General features: G+C 40.7%; 1 protein-coding gene across 1 annotated transcript in view; it reads left to right on the top strand.

Moving 5' to 3' along the window:
- Positions 1 to 20041, top strand: part of LOC139763164 (proton-coupled folate transporter-like) — a 235165-nt gene that overhangs the window by 92907 nt on the left and 122217 nt on the right. The window contains exons 4-5 of the mRNA XM_071688875.1: positions 786 to 1284; positions 17061 to 17162. Of these exons, the coding sequence (XP_071544976.1) occupies positions 786 to 1284; positions 17061 to 17162 (601 nt within the window). The remainder of the gene's footprint in view (positions 1 to 785; positions 1285 to 17060; positions 17163 to 20041) is intronic.

Consider the following 20041-nt stretch of genomic DNA (forward strand, 5'->3'; position numbering starts at 1 on the left):
GGTAAATGTATCCCGTATAAATGAGGGGAATTGAGATAGATACGTAATAACTGCTGTGAGTGATTTATATGCATGTCTTCGCCTTCCCTTATACAAGTAGAAGCTCTCCATTCCGAATCCCTGGGGACAGCAGTATTTGAAGTATGTTTTATTTTGAATTATTGATATTGATCTTTCTAATGCTTTTTTTTGTTTTTAATGTTATTTTACTGTATGTAAAACATTTGTGACCTATTTATTAATTGTATATGTCCTGGAATCTTCCTTTTGTGTTCTCCTAGCAGGTGTATTTATAGACAGTCACTGCAAACCAGTAACATAGAAGGTGAAAAGTAATGGATTGGTTGCTTATTGGATATCATCATAAGGACAGAATAAGGGCACAATTCTCAGGAAACAGAAATAACTGAAGAAAGGACAGTACTATCACTTGCTTCATACTTTGGAAACTCCTGTGCCATTTTAGCAGGAATGTTAAATGAACAAGCATTCTGATAGGGGGATCTTTTGGGGCTGTTAGATATTCAGACTAGAGATCGACCTGTGCTGTACTTCATATTACCCAATTAATGTGTCTTTGGGATCCAGTTATGATTTTTGTGTTCTGCCTCCGTAATTATCAGTTAATGACCAACTCATATACATCTTGTAAGGAAACATTTTCTGTTTTTTCTTTTTATGCCCATTTCACTAATACCCTGTTGTTAGCAAGAACAGGTTACATGAATCTAGTGCTGAGTATGGGGAAAAGTGTGCCTGGATCTGAAAGTGCCTTTGTCTTTCAGATGAATGCATATTGGACAGAGCTTCCTTCCATGTACATGCTGTTGGGTGGAGTTCCTCGAGCCTTAACTGGTGGCTTCATTACCCTGTTGATGGCAACCTACTCGTATATGGCTGATATAACCACAATTGGTGCAAGAACTATGCGCATTGCGTTCATGGACCTCGGCATGGGCTTAGGGGCTCCACTTGGGCTTTTGCTTGGTGACTTTCTTTTTTATAGACTTGGATATGTGGGACTTTATGGGGTTAGTGGGCTCTTTTTCTTAATAGCAATTATATATACCATTGTGCGCATTGAAGACACTCGTGGACCATTCTCTAAACACCATCTAGAAGTTTTTGGACTTGCTCACAGACCAGTCAACATGGTTAAGGATCTCTTTGACATAGAAAATGTTAAGAGAACATGTGCCATAGCTTTGAAGTCTCGACCAAACAGAGGACGAACTAAGATCATTTTACTGATGGGGGCCATGTGCTGTTTGGTGTTTATCTTTGGTGAGTAATTAGAATCATGACCATTTCTTGTATAGTTATCTCTCATTCAAATATCATTTCAGAGCTTAATTACTCATGGAGAATGTACTCCAAACAAAATTAATTTTGGTACAGGTTACATTTCATATTAGTTCGTTGATATATATACTGTTTATGTGCATATTTTATTGTAATGGTTTAATTACTATTTCTAATAGGATTCAGGTGGTGAACAAGAGAAACAAGTGAGTTGAAATCTCATCGGTATAACTATTATGCATTGATAATCAATATCCTAATACAAATTGTCATAAACCCCACCATCTGACCCAAAGTACAAGACTGTGCAAACTACTGTTCACCTATGTTTCCATTTTATATTTATGTTATTTATTCATTGTACTTTGTCACTGTTTCCCTCGTTAGCGAGGTAGCACAAGGAATCAGACGAAGGAATGGCCCAACCCACCCTCATACACATGCATATACATAAATGCCCACACACACACATATACATACCTGTACAATTCAATGTATACATACATATACATACACAGACATATACATATGTACACATGTATATATTCATACTTGCTGCCTTCATCCATTTCCATCGCCACCCCGCCACATATGAAACAACTCCCCCCTCCCCCCATGCACGTGCGAGGTATTGCTAGGAAAAGACAACAAAGGCCACATTCGTTCACACTCAGTCTCTAGCTGTCTTGTGTAATGCACCGAAACCACAGCTCCCTCTCCACATCCAGGCCCTGCAAAACTTTCCATAGTTTACCTCAGATGCTTCACATGCCTTGGTTCAATCCATTGACAGTACGTCGCCCTGGTATACCACATCATTCCAATTCTTTCTATTCCTTGTAAGCCTTTCACCCTCCTGTATATTCAGGCCCCAATGGCTCAGAATCTTTTTCACTCCATCCTTCCACCTCCAATTTGGTCTCCCACTTCTCATCGTTCCCTCCACCTCTGACACATATATCCTCTTTGTCAGTCTTTCCTAAAACATTCTCTCCATGTAATCAAACCATTTCAATACACCCTTTTCTGCTCTCTCAACCACACTCTTTTTATTACCACGCATCTCTTTTACCCTTTCATTATGTACTTGATCAAACCACCTCACACCACATCTCAATTTCAACACATCCACCCTCCTCTGCACAACCCTGTCTATAGCCCATGCCTCACAACCATATAACATTGTTGGAACCACTAGTCCTTCAGACATACCCATTTTTGCTCTCTGAGATAACTTTCTGGTCTTCCACACATTCTTCAACACTTCTAGAACCTTCTCACCCTCCCTCACCCTGTGATTCACTTCTGCTTCCATGATTCTGTCCACTGCTAAATCCACTCCCAGATGTCTAAAACATTTCACTTCCTCCAGTTTTACTCCATTCAAACTTACCTCTCAGCTAAATTGTCCTGCCACCCTACTGAACCTAATAACCTTGCTCATATTCACATTTACTCTCCTTTTTCTTCTTTCACACACTTTACCAAACTCAGTCACCAACTTCTGCAGTTTCTCACCCGATTCAGCCACTAGTGCTGTATCATCAGCGAACAACAACTGACTCAATTCCCAAGCCCTCTCATCCAAAACAGACTGCATACTTGCACATCTCTCCAAAACTCTTGCATTCACATCCCTAACAACCATATCCATAAGCAAATCAAACAACCATGGAGACATCCCCTGCCGCAAACTGACATTCTCTGCGAACCAATCACTTTCATCTCTTCCTACTTGTACACATGCCTTACATCCTTGATAAAAATTTTTCACTGCTTCTAGAAACTTAAATCCCACACCATATACTCTTAATACCTTCCACAGAGCATCTCTGTCAAATCTATCATATGCCTTCTCCAGATCCATAAATGCTATATACAAATCCATTTGCTTTTCTAAGCATTTCTCACATAAATTCTTCATTGCAAACACCTGATCAACACTTCCTCTACCACTTCTGAAACCACACTGCTCTTCCCCAGTCTGATGCTCTGTACATGCCTTCACCCTCTCAATCAACACTCTCCCATATAATTTCCCAGGAATACTCAACAAACTTATACCTCTGTAATTTGAGCACTCACTTTTATCCCCTTTGCCATTGTACAGTGGCACCATGCAAGCATTCTGCCAATCCTCAGGCACCTCACCATGAGGCATACATACATTGAATAACCTTACCAACCAGTCAACAGTACAGTCAACCCTTTTTTAATAAATTCCACTGCAATACCATCCAAACCCACTGCCTTGCTAGCTTTCATCTTCTGCAAAGCTTTTACCACCTCTTCTCTGTTTACCAAATCATTCTCCCTAACCATCTCACTTCGCACACCACCTCGACCAAAACACCCTATGTCTGCCACTCTATCATCAAATACATTCAACAAACCTTCAAAGTACTCACTCCATCTCCTTCTCACATCACCACTACTTCTTATCACCTCCCCATTAGTCCCCTTTACTGATGTTCCCAGTTATTCTTTTGTCTTACGCACTTTATTTACCTCCTTCCAAAACATCTTTTTATTCTCCCTAAAATTTAATGATACTCTCTCATGCCATCTCTCATTTGCCCTCTTTTTCAACCTCTTGCACCTTTTTCTTGACCTCATGCCTCTTTCTTTTATACATCTCCCAGTCATTTGCATTATTTCCCTGCAAAAATCGTCCAAATGCCTCTCTCTTCTCTTTCACTAATAATCTTACTTCTTCATCCCACCACTCTACCCTTTCTAATCTGCCCACCTACCAGGCTTCTCATGCCACAAGCATCTTTTGCTCAAGCCATCACTGCTTCCCTTAATACATCCCATTCCTCCCCCACTCCCCTTACGTCCTGTGTTTTCACCTGTTTCCATTATGTACTCAGTCTCTCCTGGTACTTCCTCACGCAAGTCTCCTTCCCAAGCTCACTTACTCTCACCACTCTCCTCACCACAACATTCTCTCTTATGAAAACCTATACAAATCTTCACCTTCGCGTCCACAAGATAATGATCAGACATCCCTCCAGTTGCACCTCTCAGCACATTAACATCCAAAAGTCTCTCTTTCGCGTGCCTATCAATTAACACGTAATCCAATAACGCTCTCTGGCCATCTCTCCTACTTACATACGTATACTAATGTATATCTCTCTTTTTAAACCAGGTATTCCCAATCACCAATCTTTTTTCATCACATAAATCTACAAGCTCTTCACCATTTCCATTTACAACACTGAACACCCCATGTACACCAATTTTCCCCTCAACTGCCACATTACTCACCTTTGCATTCAAATCACCCATCACTATAACACTGGTCTCGTACATCAAAACTACTAACACACTCACTCAGCTGCTTCCAAAACACTTGCCTCTCATGATCTTTCTTTTGAAGACCAAGTGCATATGCACCAATAATCACCCATCTCTTTCCATCCACTTTCAGTTTTACCCATATCAAACTCGAGTTTACTTTCTTGCACTCTATCACATACTACCACCACACATATATACATATATATTTTTTTTTCTGGGGATAGGGGAGAAAGAATACTTCTCACGAATTCCTCATGTGTCGTAGAAGGCCACTAAAGGGGACGGAAGTGGGGGGGCTATAAACCCTCCTCTCCTTGTATTTTAATTTTCTAAGAGGAGAAACAGAAGAAGGAGTCACGCGGGGAGTGCTCATCCCCCTCAAAGGCTCAGATTGGGGTGTCTAAATGTGTTTGGATTTAACCAAGATGAGATAAAAGGAGAGATAGGTAGTATGTTTGAGAAAAGGAACCTGGATATTTTGGCTCTGAGTGAAACAAAGCTCAAGGGTAAAGGGGAGGAGTGGTTTGGGAATGTTTTGAGAGTAAAGTCAGGGGTTGTTGAGAGGACAAGAGCAAGGGAAGGAGTAGCACTACTCCTGAAGCAGGAGTTGTGGGAGTATGTGATAGAATGTAAGAAAGTAAACTCTCAATTGATATGGGTAAAACTGAAAGTGGATGGAGAGAGATGGGTGATTATTGGTGCATATGCACCTGGGCATGAGAATAAAGATCATGAGAGGCAAGTGTTTTGGAAGCAGCTGAGTGAGTGTGTTAGTAGTTTTGATGCACGAGACCGGGTTATAGTGATGGGTGATTTGAATGCAAAGGTGAGTAATGTGGCAGTTGAGGGAATAATTGGTGTACATGGGGTGTTCAGTGTTGTAAATGTAAATGATGAAGAGTTTGTAGATATGTGTGCTGGAAAAGGACTGGTGATTGGGAATACCTGATTTAAAAAGAGAGAAATAGATAAATATATGTATGTAAGTAGGAGAGATGGCCAGAGAGTGTTATTGGATTTTGTGTAAATTGATAGGCATGTGAAAGAGAGACTTTTGGATGTTAATGTGCTGAGAGGTGCAACTGGAGGGATGTCTGATCATTATGTTGTGGAGTTGAAGGTAAAGATTTGTAGAGGTTTTCAGAAAAGAAGAGAAAGTGTTGGAGTGAAGAGAGTGGTGAGGGTTAGTGAGCTTGGGAAGGAGAATTGTGTGAGGAAGTACCAGGAGAGACTGTGTGCAGAATGGAAAAAAGTGAGAGCAAAGGACATAAGGGGAGTGAGGATGGAATGGGATGTATTTAGGGAAGCAGTGATGGCTTGCGCAAAAGATGCTTGTGGCATGAGAAGCATGGAGGTGGGCAGATTAGAAAGGGTAGTGAGTGGAGGGATGAAGAAGTAAGATTATTAGTGAAAGAGAAGAGAGAGGCATTTGGACAATTTTTGCAGGGAAATAATGCAAATGAGTGGGAGATGTATAAAAGAAAGTGGCAGGAGGTCAAGAGAAAGGTGCAAGAGGTGAAAAAGAGGGCAAATGAGAGTTGGGGTGAAAGAGTATCATTAGATTTTCGGGAGAATAAAAAGATGCTTTGGTAGGAGGTAAATAAGTTGCATAAGACAAGAGAATAAGTGGGAACATTAGTGAAGGGGACTAATGGGGAGGTAATAACAAGTAGTGGTGATGTGAGAAGGAGATGGAGTGAGTATTTTAAAGGTTTGTTAAATGTGTTAGATGATAGAGTGACAGATATAGGGTGTTTTGGTCGAGGTGGTGTGCAAAGTGAGAGGGTTGAGGAGAATAATTTTGTAAAAGCTTTGAGGAAGATGAAAGCCAGCAAGGCAGTGGGTTTGGATGGTATTGCAGTGGAATTTATTAGAAATGGGGGTGACTGTGTTGTTGACTGGTTGGTAAGGATATTTAATGTATGTATGATTCATGGTGAGGTGCCTGAGGATTGGCACAGTGCATGCATAGTGCCATTGTACAGAGGCAAAGGGGATAAAAGTGAGTGCTCAAATTACAGAGATATAAGTTTGTTGAGTATTCCTGGCAAATTTTATGGGAGGGTATTGAATGAGAGGGTGAAGGCATGTATAGAGCATTAGATTGGGGAAGAGCATTGTGGTTTCAGAAGTGGTAGAGGATGTGTGGGTCAGGTGTTTGCTTTGAAGAATGTATGTGTGAAATACTTAGAAAAGCAAATGGGTTTGTATGTAGCATTTATGGATCTTGAGAAGGCATATGATAGAGTTGATAGAGATGCTTTGTGGAAGGTATTAAGAATATATGGTGTGTGAGGCAAGTTTTTAGAAGCAGTGAAAAGTTTTTATCGAGGATGTAAGGCATGTGTATGAGTAGGAAGAGATGAAAGTGATTGGTTCTCAGTGAATGTCGGTTTGTGGAAGGAGTTTCGTGATGTCTCCATGGTTGTTTAATTTGTTTATGGATGGAGTTGTTATGGAGTTGAATTCAAGAGTTTTAGAAAGAGGGGCAAGTATGCAGTCTGTTGTGGGTGAGAGAGCTTGGGAAGTGAGTCATTTGTTGTTCGATGATGATACACAGCTGGTGGCTGATTCGGGTGAGAAACTGCAGAAGCTGGTGTCTGAGTTTGGTAAAGTGTCTGAAAGAAGAAAGCTTGGAGTAAATGTAAATAAGAACAAGGCTATTAGGTACAGTAGGGTTGAGGAACAAGTCATTTGGAAGGTAAGTTTGAATGGAGAGAAACTGGAGGTGAAGTGTTTTAGATATCTGGGAGTGGATTTGGCAGGTGATTGACACATGGAAGCGGAAGTGAGTCACAGGGTAGGGGAGGGGGCGAAAGTTCTGGGAGCGTTGAAAAATGTGTGGAAGGCGAGAACATTATCTCAGAAAGCAAACATGGGTATGTTTGAAGGAATAGTGGTTCCATTAATTTTATTTGGTTGCGAGGCATGGGCTATAGATAGGGTTGTGCGGAGGAGGGTGGATGTGTTGGAAATGAGATGTTCGAGGACAATATGTGGAGGGAGGTGGTTTGATCGAGTAAGTAATGAAAGGGTAAGAGAGATGAGTGGTAATAAAAAGAGTGTGGTTGAGAGAACAGAAGATGGTGTTTTAAATGGTTTGGTCACATGGAGAGAATGAGTGAGGAAAGATTGACAAGGAGGATATGTGCGTTAGAGGTGGAGAGAACGAGGAGAAATGGGAGACCATATTGGAAGTGGAAGGATGGAATGAAAAAGTGTTTTAGCGATTGGGGCCTGAACATGCAGGAGGGTAAAACGCATGCAAGTAATAGAGTGAATTGGAATGATATGGTATACCGGCATTGACATGCTGCCATTGGATTGAACCAGGGCGTGTGAAGCATCTGGGGTAATCCATGGAAAGTTTTGTGGGGCCTGGATGTGGAAAGGGAGCTGTGGTTTCGGTGCATTATGCATGACAGCTAGAGACTGAGTGTGAATGAATGTGGCCTTTGTTGTCTTTTCCTAGTCTTACCTTGCATGTATGTGGGGGGAGGGGGTTGTCATGTCATAGATGGAGGGGTGGCGACAGGAATGAATAAGGGCAGACAGTATGAATTATGTACATGTGTATATCTGTATATGTCTGTGTGTGTATATATGTGTATACGTTGAGATGTATAGGTATGTATATGTGCGTGTGTGGACGTGTATGTATGTACTTGTGTATGTGGGTGTGTTGGACCATTCTTTTGTCTGTTTCCTTGCGCTACCTTGCTAATGCGGGAGACAGCGACAAAGTATAATATATAAATAAATATAAATAGGTATATATATATATACATCTTTGTAGAAGATGAAAGCCGGGAAGGTGGCGGGTTTGGATGGTATTGCTGTGGAATTTATTAAAAAAGGTGGTGACTGTAATGTTGACTGGTTGGTGAGGATATTCAGTGTATGTATGGTTCATGGTGAAGTGTCTGAGGATTGGCAAAATGCATGTATAGTGCCATTGTACAAAGAGAAAGGGGATAAAGGTGAGTGTTCAAATTACAGAGGTATAAGTATATTGAGTATTCCTGGTAAATTATATGGGAGGGTATTGATGGAGAGGGTAAAGGCATGTACAGAGCACCAGATTGGGGAGAAGTATTGTTGTTTTAGACATGGTAGAAGATGTGTGGATCAATAGTTTGCTTTGAAGAATGTATGTGAGAAATACCTAGAAAAGTAGATGGATTTGTATGTAGTATTTATGGATCTGGAGAAGGCATATGATAAGAGTTAAGAGATGCTCTGTGAAAGGTATTATGAGTATATGGTGTGGGAGGTAGGTTGCTAGAAGCACTGAAAAGTATTTATCAAGGATATAAGGCATATGTACGAGTAGGAAGAGAGGAAAGTGATTGGTTCCTAGTGAATGTTGGTTTGCAGCAGGGGTGTTTGATGTATCCATGGTTGTTTAATTTGTTTATGGATGGGGTTTTTAGGGAGATGAATGCAAGAGTTTTGGAGAGAGGGGAAGTATGTAGTCTGTTATGGATGAGAGTGCTTGGGAAGTGAATCACTTGTTGTTTGCTGATGATATAGCGCTGGTGGCTGATTCGGGTGTGAAACTGCAGAAGCTGGTGACTGAGTTTGGTAAAGTTTGTGAAAGAAGAAAGCTGGGAGTAAATGTGAATAGGAGCAAGTTATTAGGTACAATAGGGTTGAGGGAGAAGTCAGTTGGGAGGTAAGTCTGAATGGAGAAAAACTGGAGGAAGTGAAGTGTTTTCGATATCTGGTAGTGGATTTGGCAGAGGATAGAACCATGGAAGCGTAAGTGATGGGGAATGGGGCGAAGGTTCTAGAAGCGTTGAAGAATGTGTGGAAGGTGAGAACTTTATCTTGGAAAGCAAAAATGGGTATGTTTGAAGGAATAGTGGTTCCAATAATGTTATATGGTTGAGAGGCATGCGCTATAGATAGGGTTGTGCGGAGGAGGGTGGATGTCTTGGAAATGAGATATTGAAGTACAGTATGTGGTGTGAGGTGGTTTGACTGAGGAAGTAATGAAAGGGTAAGAGAGATGTGTTGTGATAAAAAGGGTGTGGTTGAGAGAGCAGAAGAGGGTGTAATGAAATGGTTTGGTCACATGGAGAGAATGAGTGAGGAAAGATTGACGAAGAGGATACTTGTGTGAGAGGTGGAGGGAACAAGAAGTGGGTGTCCAAATTGGAGGTGGAAGGATGGAGTGAAAAAGATTTTAAGTGATCGGGGCTTGAACATACAGTAGGATGAAAGGCATGCAAGGAATAGAGTGAATTGGAACGATGTTGTATAATGGGGTTGATGTGCTGTCAATGGTTTGAACTAGGGCATGTGAAGCATCTTGGGTGAACCATGGAAAATTTTGTAGGGCCTGGATGTGGAAAGGGAGCTGTGGTTTTGGTGCATTATACGTGATAGGTAGATACTGATTGTGAAAAAATGTAGCCAGCCTTTTTTGGGTTTTCCTAGTGCTACCTTGCTGGAGGGAGATGTTATTTCATGCGATTTTGTGGCAACGGGAATGGATGAAGGCAGCAAGTATGAAAATCTTCATGTGTTCATATGTATATGTCTGTGTATGTATATGTATGTTTATGTTGAAATATACATATGTGTCTGTGCATGTGCCGGTGTTTATGTGTATATATATGTTTATGTGGGTTGGTTATGCCTTTTCTCGTCTTTTCCCTTGCGTAACCATGCTGACATGGGAGACAGCGATTAAGTATGATGAATTTATAGAATGAATATGTGTGTGTATATGATTGGATGGGATATTCTTCGTTTGTATCATGGCACTTTCTCCCGGACACGGGAAATGGCAATTTTGTGTAATAATCATAATTGATGTATATAGACATATACATATTCTTCCTTGCTTGCCTTCATCCATTTCCAGCACTTCTTCACCCCACAGGAAACAGCATTGCTACCCCTGCTTTAGCAATGTACGTCTGAGTTCCATTTTGACCAACCAGTCAGACCTCAAAATGGACTTAAGTCTGACATCTGTCAGCATGACATGACGACTTTGTATACTGTTACTTGTCCATTAAATTCGAAATCATTCTCTCAGGGTCAGTCAAATCGAGAGTTTGCTATACATATGTAGCATTCTTTTATCCTATTCAGTTTCTGTCATTATTATCTCATTTTTATCAACCAGCTTTATTATATGATTCTGTAGTACCTTTTTACCTTTTATCTAAAATTCTTTAGTTTATTTTTTCAGAATTTGTATTATTTTCGTTATGCAAGTTCTATCGTGATTGTCTCATTTTTGTTTAACCAGTTTTATAGATTGACATTTTTTCAAATCACTCTGAGGTTTATTGAAAAAAATTCTTTGTTTTGTTTTTACCTTTTTGGAAGCTCCTTCATCAGCACTTGCTGCATTACCTGTGACTCAAACTTTGTGCACACTACATCTTTTAAATCTGTTGTACCACTTATGACGCTGTGAAGTTTTCAATGTCACCCTCACCTGCTTGCTTCCTCAAAGTCTCAAAAAGACTTCTATCCTTCACCTGAATTGTCAGTAAGCTTAGTGTTACATGTTTTTGAATTTGATCTTCCATCCAAGGTATCAACAACCTTTCCATTTTATGGATGGGCCCTTGTCATTGCTTTGTTATTATTGTAGACTTCATACATGCCAAACCTTTCGATGGGTTTTTCCACTTGCTTGTCATCTTCTTCAGGGTTTGATACAGAAATGGGTTAATCCAAGATGAAAATTCATTAGATTCACTTGAGCAATGCATGCTTACTGAATGACAACTGAGAATGAGAACTGATAGAGATGTTGTGATGTACATGATGCTGGGATATATCCATACAGTCACTATCATAAGCATGCAGCCACTAACAGTGGCAGACATATGACAAAGCTTGATTTTTATATTTACATATTTTTCTATTTATATTTCTATGGTTGTTCGTATGGATGGTTAGAAGTTGCATAGGTTGTAAGTAGGGGATAGACAGTATATATGTATATGGATACAGATATGGATTAAACCAGTGCATATGAAGTTTCCAAGGTAAACCATGTAAATGTCTATAATGCCTGGTTGTAGATGGGGATCTGTGGCTTTAGAACATTACACATGACAGCTCAAGAATGTATGTGAGAGGATGTGCTCTTTCTTTTCTTGTTTCTGGTACTACCTTGCTAATGCAGGAAATGGCATCCAAATGTTAAATGATTATCTTGGGACCAACTTTTGTGAAAGGGTCTTGGTGTTACCCAGGACATTTCTTAATTTTTTATTTTTTCTAGCACAGGGCTGTGTCACTTCCAGGAACAGGGAAATATAGACTTTTTTGAAGTGAGAAGTTCTTTAATAAAATTTTAGTCCCAGTGGTACAGCCTCGACAAAGAAAACTTTTAAGGTGCATTGGAACCTTAAGCATGCTGAGTCTGGTAACACCACTGTGCACATCATATTGAATACAGTAGTGCTAATGGTACAGCTCTGAAAGGGTTAATGATTGTGTTGTGTAGACTTCTACCTCACTCTAACATGAAATAGGTGATTAGCACCTTTTGACATGACTTCTTAGTTGTGTCCTTATGATCATATCCTCCATAACAAAATGAGACCAGGTTATGACTCATAATGAACAAATTATAGATAACTATATTTAAGGAGACTTGTGTGAGAACGTACCAGGAGAGACAGAGTACAGGATGGAAAAAGGTGAGAACAAAGGACGTAAGGGGAGCGGGGGAGGAATGGGATTTATTTAGGGAAGCAGTGATGGCTTGTGCAAAATATGCTTGTGGCATGAGAAGCATGGGAGGTGGGCAGATTAGAAAGGGTAGTGAGTGGTGGGATGAAGAAGTAAGATTATTAGTGAAAGAGAAGAGGGAAGCATTTGGACAATTTTTGCAGGGAAATAATGAATATGACAGGGAGATGTATAAAAGAAAGAGGTTGGAGTTCAAGAGAAAGGTGCAAGAGGTGAAAAAGAGGGCAAATGAGAGTTGGGGTGAGAGAGTATCATTAAATTTTAGGGAGAATAAAAAGATGTTTTGGAAGGAGGTAAATAAAGTGCGTAAGACAAGGGAACAAATGGGAACATCAGTGAAAGGGGCTAATGGGGAGGTGATAATAAGTAGTGGTGATGTGAGGAGATGGAGTGAGTATTTTGAAGGTTTGTTGAATGTGTTAGATGATAGAGTGGCAGATATAGGGTGTTTTGGTCGAGGTGGTGTGCAAAAAAGAGAGGGTCAGGGAGAATGATTTGGTAAACAGAGAAGAGGTAGTAAAAGCTTTGTGGAAGATGAAAGCTGGCAAGGCAGTGGGTTTGGATGGTATTGCAACAGAATTTATTAAAAAGGGGGTGACTGTATTGTTGACTGGTTGGTAAGGTTATTTAATGTATGTATGACTCATGGTGAGGTGCCTGAGGATTGGTGGAATGCTTGCATAGTGCCATTGTACAAAGGCAAAGAGGATAAAAGTGAGTGCTCAAATTACAGAGGTATAAGTTTGTTGAGTATTCCTGGGAAATTATATGGGAGGGTGTTGATTGAGAGGGTGAAGGCATGTACAGAGTATCAGATTGGGGAAGAGCAGTGTGGTCTCAGAAGTGGTAGAGGATGTGTGGATCAGGTGTTTGCTTTAAAGAATGTATGTGAGAAATACTTAGAAAAGCAAATGGATTTGTATGTAGCATTTATGGATCTAGAAAAGGCATATGATAGAGTAGATAGAGATGCTCTGTGGAAGGTATTAAGAATATATGGTGTGTGAGGCAAGTTATTAGAAGCAGTGAAAAGTTTTTATCGAGGATGTAAGGCATGTGTAAAGTAGGAAGAGAGGAAAGTGATTGGTTCTCAGTGAATGTTGGTTTGTGGCAGGGATGTGTGTTGTCTCCATTGTTGTTTAATTTGTTAATGGATGGGGCTGTTAGGGATGTGAATGCAAGAGTTTTGGAAAGAGGGGCAAGTATGGAGTATGTTGTGGATGAGAGAGCTTGGGAAGTGAGTCATTTGTTGTTCGCTGATGATACAGCGCTGGTGGCTGATTCGGATGGGAAACTGCAGAAGCTGGTGACTGAGTTTGGTAAAGTGTGTGAAAGAAGAAAGCTGAGAGTGAATGTGAATAAGAGCAAGGTTATTAGGTAAAGTAGGGTTGAGGGACAAGTTAATTGGGAGGTAAGTTTGAATGGAGAAAAACTGGAGGAAGTGAAGTGTTTTAGATATCTGGGAGTGGATTTGGCAGCGGATGGAACCATGGAAGCGGAAGTGAATCATAGGGTGGGGGAGGGGGCGAAAAATTCTGGGAGCGTTGAAAAATGTGTGGGAGTCGAGAATGTTATCTCGGAAAGCAAAAATGGGTATGTTTGAAGGAATAGTGGTTCTAACAATGTTATATGGTTGTGAGGCGTGGGCTATGGATAGAGTTGTGCGGTGGAGGGTGGATGTGCTGGAAATGAGGTGTTTGAGGACAATATGTGGTGTGAGGTGGTTTGATCGAAGTAATGAAAGGGTAAGAGAGATGTGTGATAATAAAAAGAGTTTGGTTGAGAGAGCAGAAGAGGGTGTTTTGAAATGGTTTGGTCACATGGAGAAAATGAGTATGGAAAGATTGACCAAGAGAATATATGTCTCAGAGGTGGAGGGAACGAGAAGTGGGAGACCAAATTGGAGGTGGAAAGATGGAGTGAAAAAGATTCTTAGTGATTGGGGCCTGAACATGCAGGAGGGTGAAAGGCATGCAAGGATTAAAGTGAATTGGAACGATGTGGTATACCGGGGTCGACATGCTGTCAGTGGATTGAACCAGGGCATGTGAAGCGTCTAGGGTAAACCATGGAATGTTAAGTAGGGCCTGGATGTGGAAAGGGAGCTGCGGTTTCGGTGCATTATACATGACAGCTAGAGACTGAGTGTGAATGAATGTGGCCTTTGTTGTCTTTTACTTGCACTACCTCGTGCACATGCGTAGGGAGGGGATTGTCATTTTCATGTGTGGTGGGGTGGCGACGGGAATGAATAAGGGCAGGCTGTGAATTATGTACATGTGTATATATGTATATGTCTGTGTGTGTATATTTATGTATCCGTTGAGATGTATAGGTATGTATATATGCGTGTATGGACGTGTATGTATATACATGTGTATATGTGTGGGCTGGGCCATTCTTTTGTCTGTTTCCTTGCAATACCTCGCTAACACGAGAGACAGTGACAAAGTATAATAATGATAATGATAAAAATAAACATTTGATATTGTTTGAGAAAAAGGTAAACTGTGTAATGATCTCTTTTAAGACTTCTTTCAAATACATATTTTAGAGCATGTTCAAATGAATAATTACAACATATTGTAGACCCAGGGACAGGAATGAGTAGAGAAGATCAGTTGGAAAGCCAGTGACTGACACATTTTATGTTTGGTTTTTGGTGAGAAAGATGAAAAAGTAGACATAAAGTAGATATTGCATGACCAGTTTGGTTGTCCCACTTCATGATGTATTGTAAATGTAGACTTGCAAAGGAATTTCCAACACAGGACATCAAAGACTGTACTTAATGTGAAGGAACTGCTCACAAGGAAAGGATACTAGCCATAGTCTTGCTCATAACAAAAGAGAGATGGAAGAGAAGGAAAATGGGGGATGATTACAATCTTCAAGTACTGCAATTGGCACGCCATTATTAAGATTTAGATTTTGAAGAAGAGGGGAGCTTATGAACTATAGAACACAAGAAACTAGAAAAAGAACAGTAATAATAGTTGAGTAATGGATAAATTGAATGCATTAAATGAAGAAACTTTGAGTTTAGAGAATATTGAAAATATTGAGAAAATATTTATATTTATTTATTTTGCTTTGTCGCTGTCTCCCGCGTTTGCGAGGTAGCGCAAGGAAACAGACGAAAGAAATGGCCCAACCCACCCCCATACACAATGTATATACATACACGTCCACACACGCAAATATACATACCTATACATCTCAATGTACACATATATATACACACACAGACACATACATATATACCCATGCACACAATTCACACTGTCTGCCTTTATTCATTCCCATCGCCACCTCGCCACACATGGAATACCATCCCCTTCCCCCTTTATGTGTGCGAGGTAGCACTAGGAAAAGACAACAAAGGCCCCATTTGTTCACACTCAGTCTCTAGCTGTCATGCAATAATGCCCGAAACCACAGCTCCGTTTCCACATCCAGGCCCCACACAACTTTCCATGGTTTACCCCAGATGCTTCACATGCCCTGATTCAATCCACTGACAGCATGTCAACCCCGGTATACCACATTGATCCAATTCACTCTATTCCTTGCCCTCCTTCCACCCTCCTGCATGTTCAGGCCCCGATCACACAAAATCTTTTTCACTCCATCTTTCCACCTCCAATTTGGTCTCCCACTTCTCCTCGTTCCCTCCACCTCTGACACATATATCCTCTTGGTCAATCTTTCCTTACTCATTCTCTCCATGTGCCCAAACCATTTCAAAACACCCTCTTCTGCTCTCTCAACCACACTCTTTTTATTTCCACACATCTCTCTTACCCTTACATTACTTACTCGATCAAACCACCTCACACCACACATTGTCCTCAAACATCTCATTTCCAGCACATCCACCCTCCTGCGCACAACTCTATCCATAGCCCACACCTCGCAACCATACAACATTGTTGGAACTACTATTCCTTCAAACATACCCATTTTTGCTTTCCGAGATAATGTTCTCGACTTCCACACATTCTTCAAGGCTCCCAGGATTTTCGCCCCTCCCCCACCCTATGATTCACTTCCGCTTCCATGGTTCCATCCGCTGCCAGATCCACTCCCAGATATCTAAAACACTTTACTTCCTCCAGTTTTTCTCCATTCAAACTTACCTCCCAATTGACTTGACCCTCAACCCTGCTGTACCTAATAACCTTGCTCTTATTCACATTTGCTCTTAACTTTCTTCTTTCACACACTTTACCAAACTCAGTCACCAGCTTCTGCAGTTCCTCACATGAATCAGCCACCAGCGCTGTATCATCAGCGAACAACAACTGACTCACTTCCCAAGCTCTCTCATCCACAATAGACTTCATACTTGCCCCTCTTTCCAAAACTCTTGCATTCACCTCCCTAACAACCCCATCCATAAACAAATTAAACTACCATGGAGACATCACACACCCCTGCCGCAAACCTACATTCACTGAGAACGTAGAGATGGTTTCCATTTGTGTAAAACCCTCTTCTTGCATGTACAAATCAACTATCACACAAAGAAGAAATAGTAACATTTACAGACTTATGACTTGTGAAAGACACAAATAGATGTAATGAAGAGAGATAAGCACATAGCAGCAATTTCAGAGACTAAACAAGCATACACATACACATTTATATGTAGAAACTGTTTTTGTTATTGCAGTAGATGCAATGCACACCATTAATTCTTTTCATCATCTTTTGTTAACCAGGTACTGGTAATATTGGATATTTGTATGCAAAGCGGAAATTTGGCTGGGATTACAACCAGTATGTGCATCTGAGCCTTGTGGATATCCTTATGAGCATTGTAGGTAAGTTTGAAGTATTGTAATACATTCTGTATGTGTGAAATGTGTTTATGTTGTGTTGATAAGGGGTTGAAGTTTTACAGTGGATTTTGCAAAAATTGCTTACTGACTGGCCGAAAATTTATGGGTCATCTAATTATGCTATATTGGTCATGTACATGCAGACACTCATGAATTTTGTGATTTTTACTAATATATTGTCTAAGTTTAGAAGGCAGTGCTAAGACTTTTCTGGAAAGATTGAAGCTAATGAAAGGTGTCTTGCCCTATAATTCTTTTATTACTAAGCTTGGTCTGTTTTTATGTTTCCCCATCCTGAGATTTTGAAAAGAAAGAAATACCTGGCTATTTCAACATAATTTTACAGGAACTGAAAAACAAGGTAATAAGCAAATCCTTCATAGCAGCTGTAATTAAGCCTCTGCAGTGGAAAAATAGTTTGAATCTGTTATGTTTTTCTCATCAGAGGGCCCAAATGAAATTTCATGATCATCAACATTAACCCCTACAAATTATGGCAAGGTGCACGAATCTCACCCATTCACTGGCTTATGGCACAGGCTGCATCAGTAGAAATTTTGCCAGCTTTCTTGTTGAAGGCACAGGCTGTTTTATTAAGCATACAGTGTTATATTTGTTGATGACAATAGATTTTGCATTGATAAGGCTTTTTCTGATTTATGGCTTGTCAGTGAGGTAGGGTATGCTTTTCTCTTTCTGTAGTGAAGGATTTTAGATGTATTAAGACAGACTGACAGCTTTGACAGAAAAGCATTGTTCTGTGTTTTGCTTTTGATGTTAGGCAGGAGATACTTTCTTTGCTTTGTTTCCTTGTGAGTGAATAAGCTTTTAGAATAATGCATAATCGTAGAATAATTCTATAGTGCTGTTGTAAAGAAATTATTTATGCATTAACAGTGATCTGGAGGGGTGTATGAGGTCTGAAGACCTGAGTGATGCAGCCAGATTTGTCAGCCAGCAAAAGGGTTAACATATCTTTATATATCACTATTTTCCATCAGAGTTGCATGTATCTTCCCATGTCTCCACATGTTTACATTTGGTTGCCAGTTGCATAAGCATCACTGTCATGGCAACCAAATCATGGCAACTGATAATCATTCTTAATTGCCATGAAAATTCTAGGAATCAATTATTACAGCTGTTGACATATGGTTCAAGGCCGCTCCAGGATGATTTGAAACAGAGTGGGAGGCATCAGCATATACCTCATTTATGTGTAGGACTGGTTTTATGTACATATATAGGACTGAAAGGTAAATATTTTTTTTATTATAATTTGTCGCTGTCTCCCGCGTTAGCAAGGCAGCGCAAGGAAACAGACGAAAGAATGGCCCAACCCACCCACATACACATGTATATACATACATGTCCACACAGCACATATACATACCTATACATCTCAACATATACATATATATATACACACACAGACATATACAAATATACACATGTACATAATTCATACTGTCTGCCCTAATTCATTCCCGTTGCCACCCCCACCACATGTGAAAAGACAACCCCCTCCCCCCGTGTGTGTGTGAGGTAGGGCTAGGAAAAGAAAACAAAGGCCACATTCATTCACACTCAGTCTCCAGCTGTCATGTATAATGCACCGAAACCACAGCTCCCTTTCCACATCCAGGCCCCACAAAACTTTCCATGGTTTACCCCAGACACTTCACGTGCCCTGGTTCAATCCATTGTCGGCATGTCGACCCTGGTATACCACATTGTTCCAATTCACTTTAATCCTTGCACGCCTTTCATTCTCCTGCATGTTCAGGCCCCGATCACTCAAAATCTTTTTCACTCCATCCCTCCACCTCCAGTTTGGTCTCCCACCTCTCCTTGTTCCCTCTACCTTTGACACATATTCTCTTTGTCAATCTTTCCTCAGTCATTCTCTCCATGTGACCAAACCATTTCAAAACACCCTCTTCTGCTCTCTCAACCACACTCTTTTTATTACCACACATCTCTCTTACCCTTTCATTACTTACTCAATCAAACCACCTCACACCACATATTGTCCTCAAACATCTCATTTCCAGCGCACCCACCCTCCTCCGCACAACTCTATCTATAGCCCACGCCTCGCAATCATATAACATTGTTGGAACCACTATTCCTTCAAACATACCCATTTTGCTTTCCAAGATAATGCTCTCAACTTCCACACATTTTTCAATGCTCCCAGAACTTTCGCCGCCTCCCCCACCCTGTGATTCACTTCTGCTTCCATGGTTCCATCCGCTGCCAAATCCTCTCCCAGATATCTAAAACACTTCACTTCCTCCAGTTTTCCCCATTCAAACTTACCTCCCAATTGACTTGTCCCTCAACCCTACTGTACCTAATAACCTTGCTTGTATTCACATTTACTCTCAGCTTTCTTCTTTCACACACTTTACCAAACTCAGTCACCAGCTTCTGCAGTTTCTCACCCAAATCAGCCACCAGCGCTGTATCATCAGCGAACAACAACTGACTCACTTCACAAGCTCTCTCGTCCACAACAGACTGCACACTTGCCCCTCTTTCCAAAACTCTTGCATTCACCTCCCTAACAACCCCATCCATAAACAGATTAAACACACTCCCAGATATCTAAAACACTTCACTTCCTCCAGTTTTTCCCCATTCAAACTTACCTCCCAATTGACTTGTCCCTCAACCCTACTGTACCTAATAACCTTACTCTTATTCACATTTACTCTCAGCTTTCTTCTTTCACACACTTTACCAAACTCAGTCACCATCTTCTGCAGTTTCTCACCCACATCAGCCACCAGCACTGTATCATCAGTGAACAACAACTGATTCACTTCCCAAGCTCTCTCGTCCACAACAGACTGCTC

This window comes from Panulirus ornatus, chromosome 46, assembly GCF_036320965.1.
Source record: "Panulirus ornatus isolate Po-2019 chromosome 46, ASM3632096v1, whole genome shotgun sequence".
NCBI classification, from domain to species: domain Eukaryota; kingdom Metazoa; phylum Arthropoda; class Malacostraca; order Decapoda; family Palinuridae; genus Panulirus; species Panulirus ornatus.